Genomic DNA, 23,243 nt, shown 5'->3' on the forward strand with positions numbered 1-23,243 from the left:
CTCATAGATCAGATTGTAGCTCAGCTCGTTTATTTCGATTCGAGCTAAAATTCAAATTAATTTGTTAGCGATTAGCGACCTTCGAATTGAATGTACTAAATTCACAGCTCTAGTATCGCTAGTGAGTTAATGATCCGATTTTGAGCCAAGTTGGGTCGGCTTGATATTAGCTTGGAAAAAAATTTGATCCAAAATTTTGACTCATGGCTCGGCTCGTTTTTTTAGATTTGATCCCGGTTCGAGCTTAAATTCTTATCAATTTTGAGCAATTAACAATCTTTGAGCTAAATTCATAGCCCTACACCTGAACTTTCATATTTAGACACATAACACTCAATTTTTTTAATATCACATAAAAATAATAATTTTTACCACTTTTTATGTAAAATAATTTTTTTCAAGCATAAGTGCTTTTTATCTAAATATGAAAGTTAGGTGTGGAATTGTGTGCTTGGTATTTAAATTCCTAAAAATAAAAATTATGAAGGCAATTTCATGGGTAACACTAAGATATAAATATTTATAAAATTAACATTTGATTATTTATATTCATACTTTTACCACTTACAACTTGCAGAACAAAACTATGTATAATACAGTTATCCTTCTTGCTAACATCAAATTTTTAATGATTGAATCATGCGTGCAAAATATGTAGTATAGTTATGTATGTATGTATGTATAAATGTGTGTGTGCACGCAAGCATGTGTGCAAATGTGCACGCGCGCGTGCGGATCAATTGGCGTGTGCACGTGCGTGTAGGTGTGTGCAAGCGCATGTGTGCGTGTGCGCACGAGTGCATGTATGTTTAATTCAAAAGCTACATTTATGAGCTTTGGTGTTTCAACATCAATGTTTTTTTTTTTTTCAAACATCTAAATATGAGATTAGCACAGATTATCAAGGAATATTTGCATGTATATATCAATCTAACACCTAAACTTCAATTTTTACACATGTGCCATTTTATCAATGTATGAATTGATGTGATACAAAAGATTTGGTGGTATAAATATAAAAAAGTAAAATTTAGGTGTTAGATACCTAAAAGCATATAAATTAGGTGATATGTATGTAAATGCCCCAACTATCAAGTATTAGATACCCTTGTATGAGTCCTGTGATAATTAATGAAAAGGATTCAACAAGTTGAAGCTGTCAACTTTTCCTTGGACATTATTGTTTTGGATAATTTATATAGTGTTGAATCCTGATTTGTATGTGAATCACACCCAAGAAATATAGCATAAGTAAGGAGAGATAGAGAAAGACATAAAAAGAGAATGAATGATAATCTGTCGAAATAAGTTGTCTTATTCATAAAATCATTTCCCTATTTATAAAGGAGGCTATACAATATCATGATGTTATATTTTTTTTTTGCTTTAAAGGGGGTTGCACTAGGGTATTTTTGATATTTTACATGGGTAAGTCTATCTTCCGACTGCTTTCTATCTCGGCTAGCTAAGCTTAATTTGCTTTGGGTCAGCTGAGATCCGCTCGGTCGGCTGAGCTTGATCGATTTGATTGGCCGGGTGATATGGCTCAACTGTCGATCCTTGGCCCATAATGAAAATTCTCAGGCCTAGTAAATGAGTCGAGTCGAGCTCGAGCCAACCTCAGTTTGAGCTTGAGCTTCACCATGGTTAATTTTATTGAGTTTGAGCTCGAGCTTGAGCTCAAGTCTACGAGTTGGAGTCAGCTCATGTGCTAATTTGTTTAATATAAAAGAGAAAAAATAATATTAACTTAAGGTAATATTATAATAAAATGTCAGATAGAACGAGCAATTATGTAAGAAAAAAAAAATCACTTAGTAAAAAATATAAAAAAAAAAATTTAAAACACTTTTAATTCCTTTAAAGATAAAATCTTCAAACATAATATTTTTTAAAACGAGCCTACTCATGAGCTAACGAGTCGTCGGGGTTAGCCTGAGGTTGGCTTGTTAGCTCATCGTGCTCAATGTAAGAGCTGCTTATCGAGCCTAAACTCGAGTAGGCTCACGATTCAGGGCATCCCTGGGATGGTTGGAGCTAGGGAACGGATCTTTCCTTGGATCGGTTCTCTTATTGTGATCGGCTAGGATACCCTTTTATCTCGTTTTTGGTTCGGTGGGTCTTTCTTGTATCCTCCTATCATTTTTGGCCTTGCTCGTGGTTCAATCGGTTCTGGCATTGCTGGCCTGACTCGTATAGCTTCATTTGGTCAAATAAAAAGGCCTCATGATCTTCTTTTAATTGACCCAGCTTCACCATACTCTTCCTTTCTGAACCGTTTGATCTCTTGAGGACCAGCACTAACACGTTTTTTATATGCACATAGATGCCTCAAAATTTTTATGTTCTGAAATATCTAACACTGAAAATTTGATATTTAAATTTACAATGCTTTCATATCATAAAATTATGGGTGAAAAGATATATTTCACTTTTCAAACCTAGAAAAATGTGTGTCATGCATGGAAATATGAATTTTTTTTTTTGTTAGATATGTATGTATAAAAGAATTTTGTGGTATTTATATATATAAATGGCTGTATTGCTTTTCATGTTAATTACATTCTCAAAACTCTCCTTTTATAATTCCTACTGTTTTGAAATAATTTATGTGCTCAGGACGCATTTAAGCGTACCAAAAGGCAAACTTTACAGAACAATAAGAATGAAACCGAACCAGCTGATGCTGACCCGGATGATGAAGATGATGATGGTGAGGGGGACGACAGGGAGGGTGAAGATGATTTCTCAGAGGAAGCTGAGGAGGGGAATGAATATCTTAAGGATAACAGCAATTTCAAGGAAGGCCCTGGTGATGAAGCAGCAGCAGGTGGTGATGAAAATGGGGAGGAGGAGGAGGACGGGGAGGAGGAGGGTGATGAGGATGATGACGAAGAAGAAGAAGATGATGATGACGATGATGGGGGGGATGACGAGCAAGAGGGCTTAGAGGATGAGGAGGAGGAAGAAGAAGAAGAAGATGAGGAAGAGAAGGAGCTTCATCCCACAAAGAAGAGGAAGCGGTTCTGAACAATTGGGCTGCTTTCTTTCTGTAAGTTTGTATCAGATCTCAAACCTTCCTTAACATGGAGTTGTTATGCTTCTGGAGCTTTAGAATGGAGGTTTTACGTAGAACTTGTATTGGAAAGGTATTTAATTCTCTGTTGGGTGTAATCTGATAACATGATTCCCTTAGCTTGAATTATAAGGCCCTTTTCTGAAACCATTTGTTTTTCTTTAAACTCTGCATTTAAAGATGATTATTGGGTTTAAAAATCTGTGAAATTTTTTAAATGAACTGAGCAATTCATAGCAACTTAATATTCTTCTCATGTCATAGAATTATATTACATTTTTTTTTTATGTTATTGATAATTTATAGGGACATTTATAAACATACCATCAATTCTTATGTATTTATATATCTAACACCAACATTTTTCTTTTTACATTTATATCACCGAAGTCCCATATAATTGCAGAAGTACCACCATTTTAACTTGAAAAAAAGAAATGAAATACACATTTTCATCAATAGGTAAGGTGACTTGTGCATAAAAGTTAAAAAGTTTAGGTGTTAGATATGTAATACATAGCAATTGTGTGGTATGTATGTAAAGTAGGGCTGTCAAAATGGCTCGTTGTTCGCGAACAGCTTGTGTTTGGCTCTTTAAGAAACTCGTGCTTGGCTCGTTCGCTAAGTTAACTAGCCGAACACGAACAACACGAACCAATATTTATTCGTTAGTGTTTGGCTCGTTTTGGCTTGAAATACTATTAATCAATTATTTATATATATATATATCATTGATGAGTAATATTTTTAAGAAAATTAATTGACTACAAGGCTAAAAAAATATATAATCAATTAAAAGTACTAATGAAGAAAATAGAATAAAAAATATTAATTGAGATTCAAATGATTTTTAAATCTTGTCCTAATCCTTAACATCTTATGGCTACGTAATTAGGGTTGTCAAAACGACTTTTTATTCGTGAACGGCTCGTGTTCGGCTCGCTAAGCAAACAAGCTAAACACGTACACATTTTTTTAGCTTGAAATATAAACAAACCGAACACGAGGTGAGCCTGGGATCGCTCGTGTTCAACTCATTTACACCCCTAGTAAAGCTTCCTAATCTATACACAGGTTATTAATATTTTATTGTAATAAATTTTGCTTGGTGTGATTTAATAGTATGTTACATTTTTTATAAACATATATATTACACAATGAGGAGAAATTAATTAGGACTTTGTTATTTTTCTTCATTCTATTTTACTTGTCAGTTATTTCCATAAAAAAGAAAATTGATTCTATGGACATATTTGTAATTAAAATTTTCTTCTCAAACCCCTTGACATACACCTATAGCTGTCAAAATGGCTCGTTCTTCGTGTGCGGCTCGTTAAGCTTAACGAACGAGCAGAACATGAACAAATTTTTAAGCTTAAATATAAACGAGTTGAACATGAACAAATTTTTAAGCTCGAAATATAAACGAGCTGAACATGAACAAATATTTGTTCGTTCGTGTTCTAATTGAATTGACTTGAAAAGAAATAAATAAATTAATAAATAAATATAAATATAAATATACTCAATATTTTGTGGTGTTATTGGTATTATTCCACAAAATAACACTGCGGTGTTATTCGAGCGTTATTCGCGGTGTTATTGGTGCTATCGGTGTTATTATGCAGTGTTACACCACTAATAACACCAAGTAACACCGCAAAATAACACCGTGGTGTTATTCAGATGTTATTCACAGTGCTATTGGTGTTATTTTACGGTGTAATACCGCGGAATAACACTGGTAACATCATTAACACCGCGAAATAACACCAGAATAACACCGCAGTGTTATTCAACGATATTACCACGAATAACATCTGAATAACTCCGCGGTGTTATTCTGCGGTGTTACTCTATAACACCAATAACACTGTGAATGACACAACAGTGTTATTCTGCGGTGTTACTCGGTGTCATTCCGCGGAATAAGTTCTACCAAGCCTATTTCGAGCCAAACACGAACAAGAATATGTTAACACAAACATAATGCTCACGAGCCAATTCCAACACGAGCCATTTTGAACACGAGCCAAATTGGAACGAGCCGAGGCTTAGCTTGCTCAATCTCGGTTCGTTTACAACCCTACATACCCCCCAAGTCTCTTGCCTTTAAATGGTATATCTCAGCTCATTTACATATATACCACATAAATTTTATGTGTTTAAATATCAAACACCTGAACATTCATATTTACAAGCATATCACTGAAATCTTTAACATCATATAAAAAAAACCTTTACCATTATGTTTTTAATATGTAATACATCTTCTCATACATAAGTTTATGACATCGAAATATTATTCGTACAAATATCAAACTTTGAGTACTAGATATGTAAATATATAAGAACTGTATGGTATGTATGTAAATTTTCCAATAAAAAGACAGTGCATCGTTCTCTAATTCAAACTACAACCAAAACAATGAAGCTCTTTATACCAACATATCCCATCATGCTTTACATCTGAACAAAACCATATCCAACATTTCAAATAAATTTTTTAATTTTCAGGACTGTAAAAATCAATTTTTTTTTTTCAAATTTGCAAATAATTTGAAGAACTCAGTAGCCAGCAGGCAATCCCCCTTTCCTTGCAAATTTGCAAATAATTTGATGAACTCAGTAGCCAGCAGGCAATCCCCCTTTCCTTGGATCACTAACTGCGGTTAGGCTACCCAGCTTGAGTTTTCCATGTGATATTGATTTCTGGAAGTTGTGAACAATGAACTGACAGATAGTCCCACCGGCCAGAGGTTGTAGGACATGGCCCTTCTTCTGTAAGGCCTGCCTTGCAGCAGCAGGAACTTCGAAATGGTCTCCACTGACTGTAGTCCAGTTCTCGTATTGAACAACATTAGGTATCAACTGTAATATTTACAATTATTAAGAAGCTAGCAAAAAAGCATGGGAGCATTGACATAAATACCATACAATTCTTATATATTTACATATCTGACACCTAACTTCCATATTTACATGCCTAGCACTCAAATCCTTAATATTATGTCAAAAATACTAGTGTTACTAATTTTTTACATACATACCACCCTACCTATCTAAGAAAAGGTGTATTTCATTTTTTAAAAGTTAAAATGATGGTATTGTTTATGTGATATGAAAGCCTTAAATGATATAAACGTATAAAGCAAAGTTTGGGAGTTAGATATGTCAATACATAAGAATTGGGTGGTAGTTTGCAAATGCCCCATTTTATTTTTCTTTTAATCAATCATTTTATTTTTAAATGTACTGCATTTTGTACATTGCACCTAAAATGTTCATGTCTTTTATGATTTGATCACCCACAATTACAACTCTGCCACTAGAGCTATTACTACTAAAATTATATTTCATGTATTTATAGTTTTATGTATTTAGTTTTAGATCTACTCAAACGAAGACCTTTAGACTCCAATATAGACCTCCATAAGTCAAGTTTTTCATGAACTCCTTCTCTAATCTTATCCACAAGAAGGATATTGTTAGCGAAAAGCATACACCAAAGTACATCCTCATGTAACTTTAGTGCAAGAAAACTTCTATCATAAAAGTTAAAATGATATAAAGAGGAGAAAAGACCTGATGATATAATCTTGGAGCCATTACAGAGCTGAGTGGATCCATTCTCTTTGCAAAATGATTCAAGAAAACCTCTGTAGTCCCTGCAATAATCATACTTCCTCCACTTGCTCCCACTACAGCTTTTAGTTGCCCATCCTGTAACAAAAGAAAACTTCTGAGAACTAGCAACAGAACAACCTTTCATTTACATGGTTTTTTGTGTAAAAAATAAAATGTTAATATGTTCTTCGATGTCAATTGAAATGGCTTTTCTTTACACCAATAAGAAACAAGTTTAGATCAAGATTTGGGGCATTTACATACATCCCCACTCTATTCTTATGAATATACACATCTGACATCTAAATTCTAACTTTTACATTTATACCGCCCAAATCTCTCATATCACATAAAAAATACCACCATTTTAGCCTTTAAAAAGTGAAATACACTATTTCATCCATAGGCAAGTTGGTATGTATGTAAAAATTGAAGTTCAGATGTTAGTTATATAAATACATAGGGATTGAGTGGCATGTATGTAATTCTTCCTAAAGATTGGTAAGAAAAGAAAAATGCAAAAACTACCTCGACAACAATTGTTGGTGACATAGATGATAATGGCCTTTTCAATGGTCTAATGAAGTTTGCAGGAGCTGGTGGAGGAACATTTGCAGTAATATTCATGGGGATGGAAAAATCATCCATTTCATTGTTAAGCAAAATGCCCGTACTTGGTGAAAGAATATGTGCTCCAAAGTACGAATTAACAGTGCTCGTCATCGAAACGGCATTTCGTTCGCCATCAACAATGCATAAGTGACTAGTTCCATGGTCGCTGAGTACGTTCCACCTACGTACCAAAGTCAATGGGTTACTATGGATTTGAAATCTAGGAATGAACTTTTGAAAATTAATATGAAATGAAATAAATACAAAAAAAAAACATAGGTTTTTGATGTTTTAAGTAGAGATGCACAAAATAAGCTTTTTATGTAATCCAGATACAAAAATAATAAGCCAAATTGTTCCTATTAGTATTCAGATAATGTTCATAATCTTGAGGGTATATGTTTGGCCACAAGGTTTTGAAAATAAGACTAAATATTGAACCGAGAGAAGGATATGTTCAAGTTTCAACAATTTAACTGGGTTGAAATGAATAAATTAATAGATATGAATATTATTTTAATATAAATTAAATAATATAATAATAATGTAATAATAATGCTATTTTCATTAATTTAATATACAATTTCCTTATTCAGACACTTCTTGAATATGATTCTAAATCAATATTTTAAAACCTATTTTAATTATCTTTTCTATGGAAATCTTTTATTATTTCTAGTCATCTAATCAATACCAAAAGCTAAAATTTGATCAAAATTAGAATAGAACTGAACGGTTCATCAAAGTTATGCTGGTCAGAGAGCCGGTTCATTGCAATTTTTAAACAACATTTGGACATGATAAAACTTGGGGGATATATTGAAGATTCTCAAAGTCATGAATATGAAATTTATAGATGAATGAGTGTGAAAGTTAATATATGACTCAAACGAGCTTTTATTTTAGCAACCACATAAAAACATACTCAGATAAAGTCTGCAAACCATAACAGTTAAAAGAAAAACAATGCCAAATGTCAAAAAATAGAAAAATGGGAGAGATATCAAAACAATAAGTAATCAAGTTTTAACTATTTTAATTCAATTAATGAGCAGTTGCATATAATGAAAGAGTAAAAGGGGAAAGGAGGTGAAAAATAAAGCAATTTGATAGCTTACTTTCCACCATAGTGGTCAGGAGTGAATGTCATATTATCTAATATGGTCTTCTTCAGCTCATGCGCAAACTTAGGGGATAACATATCAGAAAGAACTTTTGTAACGTTTACAAAGTCAGGATCCCCTAAATTCATTCTTACAGCAAACATGTGTTTCAGTGATTCTATCAATCGATGAAGCCCAAGAGAGCCAGAAACACCAGAAGGAATTCCATATTGAGAAAGGATGTTTAAAATCTGTTCCAAAAAAGATTTTAAAAAAAAATTAAAAAGAAGATAAACAATAAGTGTTAAATGGCAGCTTGAGTTGGATAGCAAATCTTCTAAAAGTACTGAATGGTTATAAAAGTCCGAGAAAAGTATCAAATTTTTGCAGGGGGCATTTTAGTCTCAGAGTCTACAAATTGTCAATTCAGTCCCCATATTCTTTTAATATGGGCTGAAATAATCTCTACGGAGAATTATTTTAGCCTCAATTTAAAGAGTTTAAGGACTAAAGTGAAACTTTTAAAGACTTTGCGGCAAAATTGGCTCCATGTAAATAATCAGGAGAATATCTTGGCGCTTCACTCAAAACTCAAATTATACAAACAGAAATGCCTAAATTCTTCAGGATTGGTAAGCATTAGTTGTTGACATTTTTTGCCCTCAAAAGAAACAGATAAAGATTTTTCAAAGGAAACAGATGGTTTCTTCCATTTGAGCTAGTAAATGTACTTCTGTTCTGCTCATACATTTGCAAAAAAAAACCTAACTAACTGTGTTTTAATAGTTTAACGATTAAGAAAATATGTTTTACGTTAAGTATCCTCTACAAATAAAATGATAAGTATTTTAGTTGGTTCGAACATTTTGCTTTCATTCATGATCCATGAGGTGTTAAATGTAGTTTCAAGGTTCCATTATTATTTTTCTTCCAAATGCGGTCAAACTTGTTTTGATTTGTTGTTAGATTCATAACAACATTTAAAATACTAAAATTCAACATGATATGATATGTTCAAAAATTTCTAGTGCCCATCTTTTTCATTGGGAACTACTTGTGCAGAGCTCTTGAAGGATTGCTTTCATCCCACTGGATGCTTATCTTGCATGCCTTCCCTGTCTTTTCATCTAGCAGTGAGACCGCCGGGGCATCAGAGGAATAAAATTAATAAGAAGAATACATTTTAAAAACACCTAATTAAAAACAAATTTGGTGTCTTAAAATTATGCATGAAAAGGTGCATTTCACTTTTAAAAAGTACGTTTAAGTGGTATACATTCAAGATTTGAGTGTTACGCATGTAAGTATTGAAGTTTAGGCATTAGATATGTAAAAATATAAGAATGTGTGCTATATAAGTAAATGCCCAATTGGGAAAATGGATATAGTTATACTCCCTAAAAGACACAAGATGAAAAATTGAAAACTTACAAGCGTCATTCCAGCACCACCAGATGAAGGCGGCGGCATTCCAAGAATATTCACCCCCATCACATCAGCCGATATTGGCTCCTTAATGCTTACTCTGTACTCTCGCAAGTCTCTCATCGTAATTATTCCTCCCAATTTTCTAATATCTTTCACCAACGCGATTCCAATAGAACCATTATAAAAAACCTGGGGTCCATGCCTTGCAATAGCTTCTAATGTATGTGCAAGTCGAATATTGTGACAAAGATCACCAATTTGTAGAAGGGACCCATTTAATGTAAATATTTGCCGCAAGCCCTCATCCGCCAAAATCTCATTTTCAGTTTTACTCATTTGCATGTGTAAATAAGGAGAAATTTTGAAAGCTCGAGCGAGAATTGCAGCGGGCCGTACGAGCCTTGACCAAGGAAGCTTTCCGTGTTGATTCCATGCTTCATGAAGGCCTGCAAGTTCCCCTGGTACTCCAATGGAAAGGGCACCGCTTGCTTTCAGTGAAGTATTGCCACCATACATATTCTGTAAAATCATTAAAATTTTATTGACATTTTAACAATGATTTTTTTTTCGATGCAGAGCCAAATAAAAGCTATTAGAAGTTTAAAGTATATATGGGTAAACTGTTATTAATGATGATTATTACATGGTTATATTAATAAGGCAGAGGAATTTTTGCAAATTTACGTATGATTTAGCTACGAGAAGTTTCAACGTTTCAAACATGCAATCGACAATCTAATAATTGCAGCATAACCTGACCAATTTCGTTGGTTTGCTCGCAATTTAAATCTGCAACGAAAAAGAAGTAAACAGAATAAAGAATATGTAGAATTCATCTCTAAGACCAATGATCATAAACACTAAATTAGGAGTTACTTATGGAGCCCAAACACTTATAATCCAATAACCCCTTGTGAAATTCGGTTTTAGTAAAAGTTATAATCAACCAAATGAGTTCTGCCAAACAATGCACACCCCTAACTTTGAACCACAAGAACTCTCAAAGGAAATACCACTTTTTTTAGTGCTCCCTCCACATCAAGATAATATCACCAAAGTTGCCAGGTCAAAAAGAATAGCAAGTTGTTGGTCAAGACAAGGCCACCTCTAAACTGAACCACATGAAAAACATGAACCCAAAACAAAAAAAGAAAACTCTTTAAATGTCAAAGTTACATCAAGCCTTTACAAGAAACTATGAATCAGTTGAATCAATTAAAGTTTATTTGACAATTCGACAACTTAGCCACAAAGGACTGCCTCTAAATTTCAACCAGGATTAAAGAATTAGCAAACATTATGATAAAGCATAGCTAACACGTGAAAAACAAACATTCAGATAAATTTAAAGAGTTCCATGTATCGTCAAAATGGGAAATTTAAATAGATACCACATAATTTTTATGTATTCACATATCTAACTCCCAAAATTTGATATTACACTTATAACGCTTTGATGCCATAAACTTACGCACGAAAAAGGTGTATTTCACTTTTAAAAAGATAATGATTTTGGCATTTTTTATGTGATGTTAAAGATTCAAGTGATGTACACTGGAATAAGAATGTTTTGGTTTTAGATATGTAAATACATAGAAATTGTGTGGCATTTAGATGAATGTCCCAATCAAAACGGACAATATACATACTTATCACAAAATTTTTAATGTATTTACATATCTAACACACATGGTTTGATATTTACATTTATAGCACCCTGGTGTCATAAACTTATGCATTATAGCATGTATCTCACTTTTAAAAATATAATAATGGTGGTATTTTTGATATGATGTTAAAGATTCAAGTGCTATACATGTAAATATGAATGCTTAAGCGTCAGATATGTAAATACATAAATTGTGTTCTATGTATGTAAATGCCCAAATCAAAATTCAAACTAGAAATAAGATGAATTACCTCTGAAGCAAGTAGCGGAGCCGTTTCCCGGCTATCGAAGGCCTGCGCTTTTCCATCTGCCAACCTCAGAATCATGAAAGCACCGCCTCCAATACCACTTGACGCAGAGCTAACCACGCCCAAGCAAAGGACAGACGCCACGGTTGCATCCACCGCATGACCTCCCTCCTTAAGGACCTCTCGCCCAATCCGAGAGCACCGCCGATCATCAGTGGCAACAGCACCATGACTCGATTTGATCACCTCAAGTCGATGTTTAGCAAATTCATTTCCAAAAGCTGGGCTCGTTGTTAGTAGAACCACCATAATGATGAGCGAAATCTGAAACATAGCTGCAAAAGGCCATGAAAAATATCTCAGATACCAAATATTGTTTCTTCTATTAAAAACTAAAATTCAAAGATTAAAAACTAAAATTCAAAGTGAACTGCTTTCCATTTATGCATTTTATATTCTGATACCTCCTCCAACTCCCAGTTTTAGACGCAAAAAATATGATAAAAATAGTAAAAATTCACAGTACGAAACAGCACTGTATTACTAATAAAGATCAAGGCAAGGCTTCACCATATTGTTTCTAAGGTGGACAGGTATCGAGGATGGTAGTATGAAAAAAATACTTTTTTCTTAATTTTTGTTTTTTATAAAAACAGAGCAGATGCGTGTCATTTTTGTTACTTCTAACTCCAAACTTTGTTTCCTTTCCAAAGTATCTGTAACAAATCAATCCTTCTCTCTCCCTGGGTTTTCAGTTAACGGAACATATCAATGTTTGCTTAAACGCACAAAAACACTCCAGAAATTTACATGCAGAGCTAGTTAGATCAAAAGCATAAGTGATCATGAGGCCATAAAAAAACATTGCATTTAGGGGGTTTTAATTCTAGCCATAAATAACAAACTTGAACAATCTGTCAAACATCTATAGTTCACTACATAAATCAGTTGCAGAAAGCTATATTCTTGGCATTAAATACACCAAATTTAAATTTTGCCAACTTTCAACAACCAAACAAGCAACTTTTACGAAATGACTGCTACAGAGGACCTGAAAGAAGAAAAAAAAAAGAAAACATATACGAACTGGACACGGCGGGAGCGTTCTGGGTCCCAACCCAAGTGAGCAAAACCTAACTTTTTTACCAAAAATATAAACTTGAGAAGGAGAGAAGCGAGAAAGATAAGAAGAAGATAGAAAACTACCGCTCATGAAGCTGAAGGCGAGGGGCAACAGGTTTGGGAGAAGAACAAAGTTTCTCACGCCTCACCTCGTGATCCCTTTTTGTACTGCATGCATTGAAGCCGAAGCCATGAACGAGTCGCATAGTTTCATAATATTTAATAGTTGTTGCGAGGAAAAAACATGAAGAAACCGGCACGTCTTCGGAGAAAGTACAAAAGCTTCTCCGCGTGAAGCTCATTTTTGCTTACCAGCTCTGTTGCTTAGCCTTCCCCTTTACCTCAAACAACAAGCAAACTCTTCTCATATTGTCTAACCTCAAACTATTCAAATTATTGTCATCTTGCCTAACACTTTGTTGTGAGAAATCTTATAATGAGAAGATATATTTTATCTTTTAAAGTTGTTAATATTGATATTTTTATATGATGTCAAATTTTTTAGTGTCATAAAAGTAAAAATGGAAATTTGTGTTAGAAGCATAAATACATATGAATTGTGTGGTGTATTTAGAGGCTGTAATATAAAAATTGCTTATTGAATCACAAGATCTCTTGGTCGCAAATATCGGTGATCATGATCAATCCACTTGCTAGTTAATAGGCCATCCAATTTTGGCAATTGATTGCCTTTAAACCTACCATGTAGGACCACTTCTTAATGCCAAACACAACCACTCACAACCCTCATAATACCATTCACCTCATAATCATCTTAAGTCCATAGGCTACTTTTAAAATTACACATCTTTTACCCTCTTTAAAGGATCTTTTTGGACACAAACTATCATATTTTGAAGTCAAATTGTAGCCCGTGATAATCAAAACTTGAAATATTGAGAGATTACTACCCTTCTCATCTAAGAATAAATATATTTCCCCACTTCACCTATAATTGATGTAGACTATAGAGCCCTAATATCCTGAATTATCTAGAATTTCAAGCGCTTGATTGCACAATGACCTCTATTATGTGAATGAAATACCTTGCACATAACACTTGACCTCTTATCATAAACGAGCATCAAATTCAATACTACATGATAGGAAATATGAGAGTAAAATTTTACCAAGCAACCTAAGTTAACGAATAGTCATGAGCATATCCATAATGAAGGCATTAGGGGTGCATTCTCCCATTGGCCCATCCCATTTACTAAATTATTAATTGTACATCCAAAAGTAGAATTCCTAAGCTATCAAAGAAACCCCAAACAGTAGACGTGCCTTCTGAGCCTAATGAACCGAGCCCAATTGTCCAACACAAAGCCTAGTGACACGCCCAAAAATTACCTATTTTTATATATACATTTAGGCTTATTTTTAATGATATTGCAATTTGAAGGAAGGTATATTGCATGTTTTTTGTTTCAGGTACAAGAAATGGAGTTTTGAAAAAAATGAAGCAAATATGGTGTAATTTGGAGCCAAAATGAGCTAGAAGAAAATTCTGACATGGCATATTTCGATATATCATTCTATGTTTAATCTCCTTTACATTTATCACATGTTTTTTAATAAAATTACACATTAAAAAAAATTGTTTTCATGTTTATCTTGTAGGTATAACAGTTAGGAGTGAAACGGAGCTGAAATGGGGCGAAACGAAGCTGAAACGGAGCGAAACTAGGCAAAACAGTGGAGCTGCCTGGAGGGTGGTGCCTAAGCGCCAATCATGACTAGAGAACGGTGCATGGGCGACAAAAACTGGCACCTAGGAACCCAAGACGATTATTGGACGGATTTTTGGAGATTATGGGCTATTCTAGGATGTTCTGGAAGACTCCTGGTTGTTATGCACGCCCCAAAGAGTTATAAAATGAATCTAGAAATTTGGAATGTGAAGCGATATGTCTCTTTGAGTGAAAAATTTTGTCTCCTAGCTACAAACATATTGTACTCGTTAATCAAATTGATTGAGGTCACAGCTATAGGAGTTGTCTCTCAAAAGGATTTGGAGAGCTGCTCCACTGAAATCGTCGGTATTCATGCGAGCTCCTCCGCCCAAGTTTGCTAATACTTATCTAGTTCCTCTATTGACCTTGTATGTAGTTATCGTGTTGCACTGCCAAGTTCATTAAGCGATCCTTTAAGGTTGACGCCACGACAAAAGGAAGCAAACTCTAACCAATGATTGTTCGTTTGCATTTATAAGGCACCTAACAATTACGACAATATCTCATCAACAACAAAACCTTAACAAGCCTCGTATAATACATCATGTAATTTATTATTTATCTATATTTTTATTTTTTTCTTGTATCCCTACAAGGACAAGAACATTGAGAGTTAGATATAGGAGAAGGGGAAAAGAGGGGGATCCATCGGAGGGTAACACACATTTACTAAAATTTGATAATCATTTCCACCTCCTCCACACCTCACAAGGTCTCTCCCGAATTGAATGGATTCACAAACTATACATGACCATATGTCTTAAAATGATTTAATATCCTAAAAGGTGTAGTGAGTGTGGAATTCATTCATTAATCCTACAAGGAGATCTTCAATATAAAAGGAGAAAGAAGGACAACAATGGATTACACATGGAGTTTGTGTTACAACAGATTAACAAATTGAGAGAACAGATGAAGACGATGGTAGAAAAAGTTAGGTGGGAGGCCTCAAGGACCCGATCTAGAGATCATTCTAGAAGCCACATTGGATCATCAGGATCATTAGTACAGAGTTGAGAATCACAAAGACCCCGACCATTGATAAGAGATTACCAATGATAGGGTTAAGGAAAGCCCTAACTCTAAAGTTAGAAGAAGAAAAGGAAGATGATATGTTGTATGTCCTAGAAGAGGATACTTCAAAATGCTTTTATAATTAAAGAAGAAAAAAGAAGAAGAGGAAAGACAATAGAAAATATTTTATAGCATAAATCAATACATTTAGCTCCAATAAGATAAGTTCTGAATTTATCGAAAGCATACATTATAACTAATAATTCCTTTTCAGTATAAGTGTAATTAATTTGAGCTTCATTAAGGGTTTTACTAGCATAATATATTACTTTAAAAATTTTATGGTACATTTGCCATAAAACAGCTCCTATAGAATAATCACTAGCATCACACATTAATTCAAAAGGTTTTTTCTAATCAGGTGAAACAATAATAAGTGCAGTGAATAATTTTCTTTAATAAATTGAAGGCATTCAGGAATTCCTCATTAACATCAAATTTAGTGTCTTTTTCCAAAAGATGACATAAAGGCTTGGAAGTTTTTGAAAAGTCTTTAATATAACGTCTGTAGAAACCAGCATGTCTCCGAAAATTTCTTACCCCTCTTACGTAGGAGGTGGCAATTCAACAATAAATTGAATTTTTATTGGATCTACTTCCATGTCTTTTTCTGAAATCTTATGTGCTAACACAATTCCTCCTGCAACCATAAATTGACATTTTTCCAACTTGAGAACAAGGTTTGTTTCTTCACAACGTTTTAGAACCCTTGTTAAATGATCTAAACATAAATTAAAAGATATTTCAAAAACTGAGAAATCATCCATAAAAATTTTAATTTATTTCTTAATTAAGTCACAGAAAATTGACATCATACATCTTTAAAATGTTGCAGGTGCATTACATAATCTAAATGACATCCTCCTAAAAGCAAAAGTTCCACATGGACTAGTAAATGCAAAAATAGTGGTGCCCAACAAGTCTATCCAACATTTGGTCCAGAAAAGGTAAAGGAAAGTGATTTTTCCTAGTTGCGATGTTCAATTTTTTATAGTCAATACAGATTCTTCATCCAGTGACTTACCATCTCATAAGCCTATTGGAAAAAAAAAATTAGAGATTTATGAAAAACATTTCGGATCAAGATCTAGGAGTGGAGGTTCTGACATTCCTTATGCTTTAGCTGCAACTTCTAGACCTTCCACTTCTGGTACTACTTCAATGGATATTGTAATGGAGCAATTATTTATACAACAAGGAGATATTTTGTCATTATAGAATCAGGTGAAAAGCTTAGAAGCTCACTTGTATCATAATGTTGAATATACACAGAGGAGAGCTGATTTTGATATTACTTATCATGAGGCTATGGTGAAATTCATGACGGGAGATCATTCAGTAGAATTTCCTACTTGCCCGAGTTTTACACCATATGGGACTAGTGAGATGGAGGAGGATGTAGATCTCGATGATGATGAGGAGCAGGAGAATAATTAGTGTGTTGTTTTCTATCTTTTACTCTGTTCTTATATTTGGATTTTCTTTTGTTAGTTATTTATCGTTTTTTTTTTGTTGGAGTGTTATGCTTGTGTTTTGTTTGTGCTTAGGTGTACATTTGTATTAAACTGATGTGTTGTACCTTTTTGTTCTACTATTTTATTGTTTACCTTTTGCTCCATTTTATATGATAGAGTAGTATTTTACTTTGTATTTTTATTTTTATTCATTTTAATCTTAGATTTAATACCACTCAGCACCTATCTTTACTACTTGTACATGTATTGTTCTCCTGTTTTAAACTTTAAATTTTTTTCTCTTTTTTCATGAATTTTCCTATTTTAAATTACTCAAAAATTTAGGTTTGGGGGAAGAGAGAAAAACTTTTTAAGAACTAAACATTATTTGTCCTCAGAGAAATGTATTTTTAAAATTATTTTAACATAACATGTGGTATTTAGAGCTAGTTTTAGATAACTATATTTTTTATTTTATAAATGTCATAGAAGACCTAAGCAAAAGTTTTTAATAATAAAGGTTAGTTCTAAAGTTAAGATATTTAGTATAAGAGTATAAGATTATGATTTTACTATTTAAAGTAAAGAAAATTGTATTTTTGTGAGATATTAAGGATCTTAGATTTACACTTAAAAAGAAAGAATTGAGACTTTATGAAAAAAAATTTTAAAGCTAATACAAAATTTTCAAGGAAATGTGGAAAGTTTTAACTTTAAGAAGATGATGGTAGAGTTCAAAATCATTAAAGACTATCCAGATATTTTAATCTTCACATGACATGAAAAGAAATGAAATGATTGAAAATGATTCTAAAAAGAAAAAGAAAAGCAATATATATATATATATATATGTGTGTGTGTGTGTGTGTGTGTGTGTGTGTGTGTGTGTGTGTGTGTGTGTGTGTGTGTGTGTGTGTGTGTGTGTGTGTGTGTGTGTGTGTGTGTGTGTGTGTGTGTGTGTGTGTGTGTGTGTGATTGTGTGTGTGTGTGAGAGAGAGAAGAAGCTTAAGGAGATGTCTAATCAAAAATTGGCTTCACTTTAATCATCTTAAGAAAAGAAACTTAATTACATTTCTAAACTTAGGCTTAAAGTATTGGCACCATTACTAATAAAGTTCTCATGAAATTCTTTTTCCTGTAATTCTTCTAAGCATCCTCAGTGTGACAAATTGTAGTTATTATTAAAATAAATAGAAAATCAGAACTCTTAGACTTGATTACTAGATATTCTTACATTTTAGTTTTAACCTGAGTTATTAAAATTTTTCTTAAGTTTCTTATTACATTTTTAAGACAAAAACTATAGAAATATTTAAGTAAAACTCACTACCATAAGTTATAAATTTTTACACAGTACAAGGAGTTACTTGAGGACATGTAACGTTTATGTTTAGCAGAATTGATCCACCTAAAAATTACCTGTTTTTATTGTACATTTCATGATCATTTTATGTATATTTTTTATGATATTGTACTTTAAAGGAAGATATTTTGCTTGTTTTTTGTTTTAGATACATGGAATGGACATTTAGAGAAAATGAGGGAAAAACTGAGCAAAATAGAGTATTTTGTATGGCGCCACAGTGCCACCCTTGGCACCATAGTGCCATCTGCCGAGTGAACTGGGCACTATAGCGCCAATAACTACCTTTCTAGAAGATGCATTGAATTTAGTCGAATTTTGAAGGGTTGATTGAAGCAACCCTTAGTTATTTTCAGAGATCTATTAAATGAGCAAATTGTTGCACAAAAAGGGAGACTTTTAAAGACCTTTTGGGGAATTTTAGAGACTTGGAGAAGATTTAGAATAGGATTTTTGTGTGTGTGTGTGTGAGTATTGTGTGTTTGTGTTTGTGTGAGTAAGAGTTTGAAGATTGCTTGAAGGAGACTCCAGGATTTGCGAGGGGACAAAACTTAAGGTGTTTTATATTTGTGTTTAAGTTTTTGTTGTTAAGACTTGGTTTTCAATACAAATCATGTGTTTTTGTTTTATCTCCACGAATTCTGAATAGTTCCATTTCTTTCTCCTTGCATATGGGAATTAATCTTGTGAGATAAGAATGATTTAAATATTTATTTTTAGTCTAAAAGTTGTGATAGTATTTTTACAGTTGCTTCATTGACTTTGCAAGTTGGTCACTTGTGAGGTTAAAATCTGTTGAGAAATATAATGACCCGGGAGGGTGATACGCCTAAAAATGTACTATTTTTCTTGTTTTATTTTATAATGATATTGCACTTTAAATGTATGATTTCTTGTGTTTTGGTTGTAAGTACATCAAATTGAAGAATTTGGAGTGATTGGAGCAAAATGATCAAAAATGGTCCTAAACGGAGCAAATCGAAGCAAATCGAGGCACACCGGAGCCATGGGGACCGAAATTGGGCACTTAAGTTCCTGTGCCCGATGCTTAAGTGTCAAATATGGCGCTTAGGCGCCACCAGACAGAGAGGGGGGCGCTTAAGCGCCCAAAAATGGCACTTAGGCGCCAAAGACAGTTTTCAACATATCTTCTATAATAAACATCAGATTTTGACAATTTTTGAAGCGTTGCTTCGTGCATATCTTGAGAAATTCATTGGAAATGATAAAGTGGACTTTCTAAAAGAATTTGGGGTTATTATATGGAGTTTTGAAGAGGCACTTAAGACACCTTTTGGACAGTTTTGAAGAAACACTTAAGAATCTCTTGGGAAATTATAATTAAGGCTTGGAAATATTTTTAAAATAACTCTTGGACTCTTGAATTAATTGAAAGAGGAGAAGAAAACTTGGAGAAGAAGAAGAAGGCTTAGGCGTGAGCCCCAAGTGGGGCGACAAGGTGAGAGAGAAAGAGAGAGTGTGAGATTTTCTTCTTTTCTTTTCACTTTGTTCTTGGAGGGATTGTAAGGAGATTGTTTTTGCTATACAAGGAGTTTGATTTCTATCAGAGATAAGTATTTTCATTGTATTTTGATTTTTATCGTACTTTATTTGTAAGGTTTCAAATTCTTGTTCAATGAAAAGTTCAATAAAAATTTCTTGTCAATAAAAATTTCTTGTTATGTCGGATATATAATTGAGTAGAGTGACAATATACTGTAATGATTTTACTTTGTTCTTCATTTACATGTAAACTTAATAAACTTGCATGTTAAAATTTGTTGTGAGAACATGTAAGATCCAGGATAGTATTGTCTCAATCAACTGTTATAGCATCACATGAGATTGTATGGATGAGAATGTAGTTCATATGGTTGAGTGCAAATAAATAGAAAAATAATCTTTAATGGGTGTAGAATTAGATGACTTTAGAGTGACAGGCTAAATCCCCCTAATTTGATCTATTATTTTATGTTTTGATGTGAGATGTTAGCCTCCAAGTGGAGAGATAAGAGGGAACTCTAGAGTGAGAGCTAGTATCTTCTTGCCTAGCCCGTCTTCAAAACTATTCAAACTATAGATTAACCAATGTTCTTTATAGCATCTCTAGTAAGGGTAAAGAATATAATTGCTCTTGTTTGTCACAATCTCTCTCTCTACTTGTTTTACTTTTACACATGTCACTAATTTCATTGCATGAGGAAGAGTACTTTTAATATATTAAACCCCACTTTCTGATTTTCACTAAGTATTTTAGTTTAGGAGTAGAAGCAGTATTGTAGTGATAATTATAGGATATAATCAAAACCAAATCTTTATCGACCTTCTAAGCTAGGGTGTTTTATTTTATACTAGAACTTCTCTTGAAAGCCACCGTGATTAAACTCAATCTCCGTGGGACCGATATTCAGGGCTTAATCAGAAAACCCTATATTACTTGATAAAGATATGTATACTTGCGTAGAATCCTTACAAATTTAACTGAAATCTTACTTTGTTTGGGATCAAGTTTTTAGTGTCATTACTGGGGATTAAAATCTTCAAGTTGTGGTATCAACTTCATAAATCCTTTCATATATAAAATATCTGGATCAAATTTTTGGCGTCCTTGTCAGGAATTACAATGGTTGATCTTGACTTTTAGGAGAATTTTAGTTGAAGTAATTAGGCTTAATCTTGGAAAATTGTAGTATCGTAAAAACTATTTTTGTGTGAAAAGTTTTTTGTATGAAAAAGTGTTGTGAAAAAATTGTTTGTGTGAAAAATAAGGTGTTTGTGAAAATGTTCTATTGTGTTGAATATATTATTTGTTTTATTTGTTTAATTGTTAATGTATTATTTGTTGTGTGGCGTATTCAAAATAAAGGATCTGTAGGACTCATGTCTTATGATCCCGAGTTAGAAAAAAAGGAAAAAAATCAAAAAACGAAAAGGACTTGAAAAACTAGAAATGGAAATGGAAAACATTCAAAATAATAACTTAGAAAATCATCATAAATCATTGAGGGATTATGAAAATACTACGACATATGAAATTCACTCAAGTATACAAACCCCTGTCGTAGAAGCTGACTCGTTTGAACTAAATTCAGTGATTATCCAATTGGTGCAGAACAACCAGTTTGGGGGAACTCCTAGAACTTTGTACTGCATTTCGTTATACGGCTTGTCAGACGATGTTGTTAGACTAAGGCTTTTTCTTTTTTCACTAAGGGATAAGGCTAAAATGTGGTTTTACTCATTAGCACCTGACTCTATAAAAAATTGGGAGGAATCAACTCAGAAATTCCTAGCTAAGTATTTTCCACCTTCAAGGACTACTGAGCTTAGAAATGATATTATCTCATTTAGTCAATATGAAGGGAAATCAATATACGAAGCCTGAGAAAGATTTAAGGAACTTCTAATTAAGTATCCACACCATGTTCTGCCTGATTAGTTAATCATTCAAACTTTTTACAATGGGTTAGTAGGATCCCTTAGGTTTACAATTAACGTTGTCATTGGTGGATCATTAATGTCAAAATCATTTGATGAAGCATATGTGTTAATTGAAGAAATGTATACAAATGAATTTCAATAGCCCACTGTAAGGGTAAATCCTAAAAAGGTAGCGAGTGTTCATGATACAGATGCGATTACAATTCTTGCATCTCAGGTTAATGCAATATCAAGGAAGTTGGACCAATTTGGAATGAACCAGCCTCAATTTACTCTAGTAAGTGAGGAAAGTTCATTAGGGCATATGATTGATTCTATGTTATCATATGAGACTTTAAATACCATAAACAATATGTTTTCTAACTTTTACAACCCAGGTTGGAAGAACCATCTTAATTTTAACTGATATCATACTATTGAGGGTGGAAACCAACAATGGGAAAATAATCATGCAAATCCTAATGGAAGTTGGAATAATCAGGGGAACACAAACTATAGACCTTCTTATCCACCAAACTCTAACAAAGATCAACAATCTGAGGATAAGAAAATATTTATAGAATAAGTGGTACTGCAAATGGGAAACTAGTTGCAAAGTCAAAATGCTGTGATTAGAAACATAGAGAATCAACTTGGACAAATTGCTAATTCAATTTGCAATAGACCCCAAGGAACACTTCCTAGCAACACTGAGATCAACCCTAAAGAGAAAAATGATGAACAAATAGACGTTGCCCAATTAAGAAGTGGAAGAGAGATAGAGGGTGTGGTTAGAAAAGAGAATCAAGTTGTGAGAGAAACAAAACCTAAAGAACATCCTAAAGAACATGTTTCTAAGGATCTGGAAAATTTAATATCTCTAACTAAAATCAATTTAGAAAGACCATCACCTCCATTTCCTCAAAGACTTAGATAGCATGAGTTGGATAAACAATTTTCAAAGTTCATGGACGTACTTAAAAAGTAAACAATAAATATTCCTTTCATTGAAACTTTGGAAGTTATGAAAGTTTATGAATGAGATACTAAACAAGAAAATGAAGTTTAAAGATTCTTCTAGCTTAGCAATTCCTTGTGTATTTGGAGAAAGATTATGTGAAAAAGCTTTATGTGATTTAGGATTGAGCATTAATGTGATGCCTCTATCAATATTGAGAAGGTTAGGTTTAGTCGATATTTCTCCCGCTACTTGACCGGCGACTTTATATATGCTTAAAAATATAAGTTAAATATGGACGTAATAAATATTCAATAATTGTAAAGTTACACTTATCAACGCAAATATATGTA

General features: G+C 33.3%; 2 protein-coding genes across 2 annotated transcripts in view; one reads left to right on the forward strand and one right to left on the reverse strand.

Annotated features, from left to right (window-relative positions):
* LOC110018375 (uncharacterized protein sll1770) overlaps positions 1 to 23,243 on the forward strand; it is a 138,485-nt gene that overhangs the window by 2,076 nt on the left and 113,166 nt on the right. The window lies entirely within an intron of this gene.
* Positions 5,368 to 13,256, reverse strand: LOC110018376 (gamma-glutamyltranspeptidase 1-like). The gene is made up of 8 exons (XM_020715670.1): positions 12,970 to 13,256; positions 11,767 to 12,098; positions 9,850 to 10,365; positions 8,434 to 8,669; positions 7,232 to 7,496; positions 6,662 to 6,799; positions 5,730 to 5,947; positions 5,368 to 5,672 (listed from the first exon to the last, which is right to left on the reverse strand). The coding sequence occupies exons 1-8, from the start codon at positions 12,974 to 12,976 to the stop codon at positions 5,645 to 5,647; spliced, it is 1,740 nt and encodes a 579-aa protein (XP_020571329.1). The 5' UTR covers positions 12,977 to 13,256; the 3' UTR covers positions 5,368 to 5,644.

The sequence above is a fragment of the Phalaenopsis equestris genome, unplaced genomic scaffold (assembly GCF_001263595.1).
Source record: "Phalaenopsis equestris unplaced genomic scaffold, ASM126359v1 Scaffold000018, whole genome shotgun sequence".
NCBI classification, from domain to species: domain Eukaryota; kingdom Viridiplantae; phylum Streptophyta; class Magnoliopsida; order Asparagales; family Orchidaceae; genus Phalaenopsis; species Phalaenopsis equestris.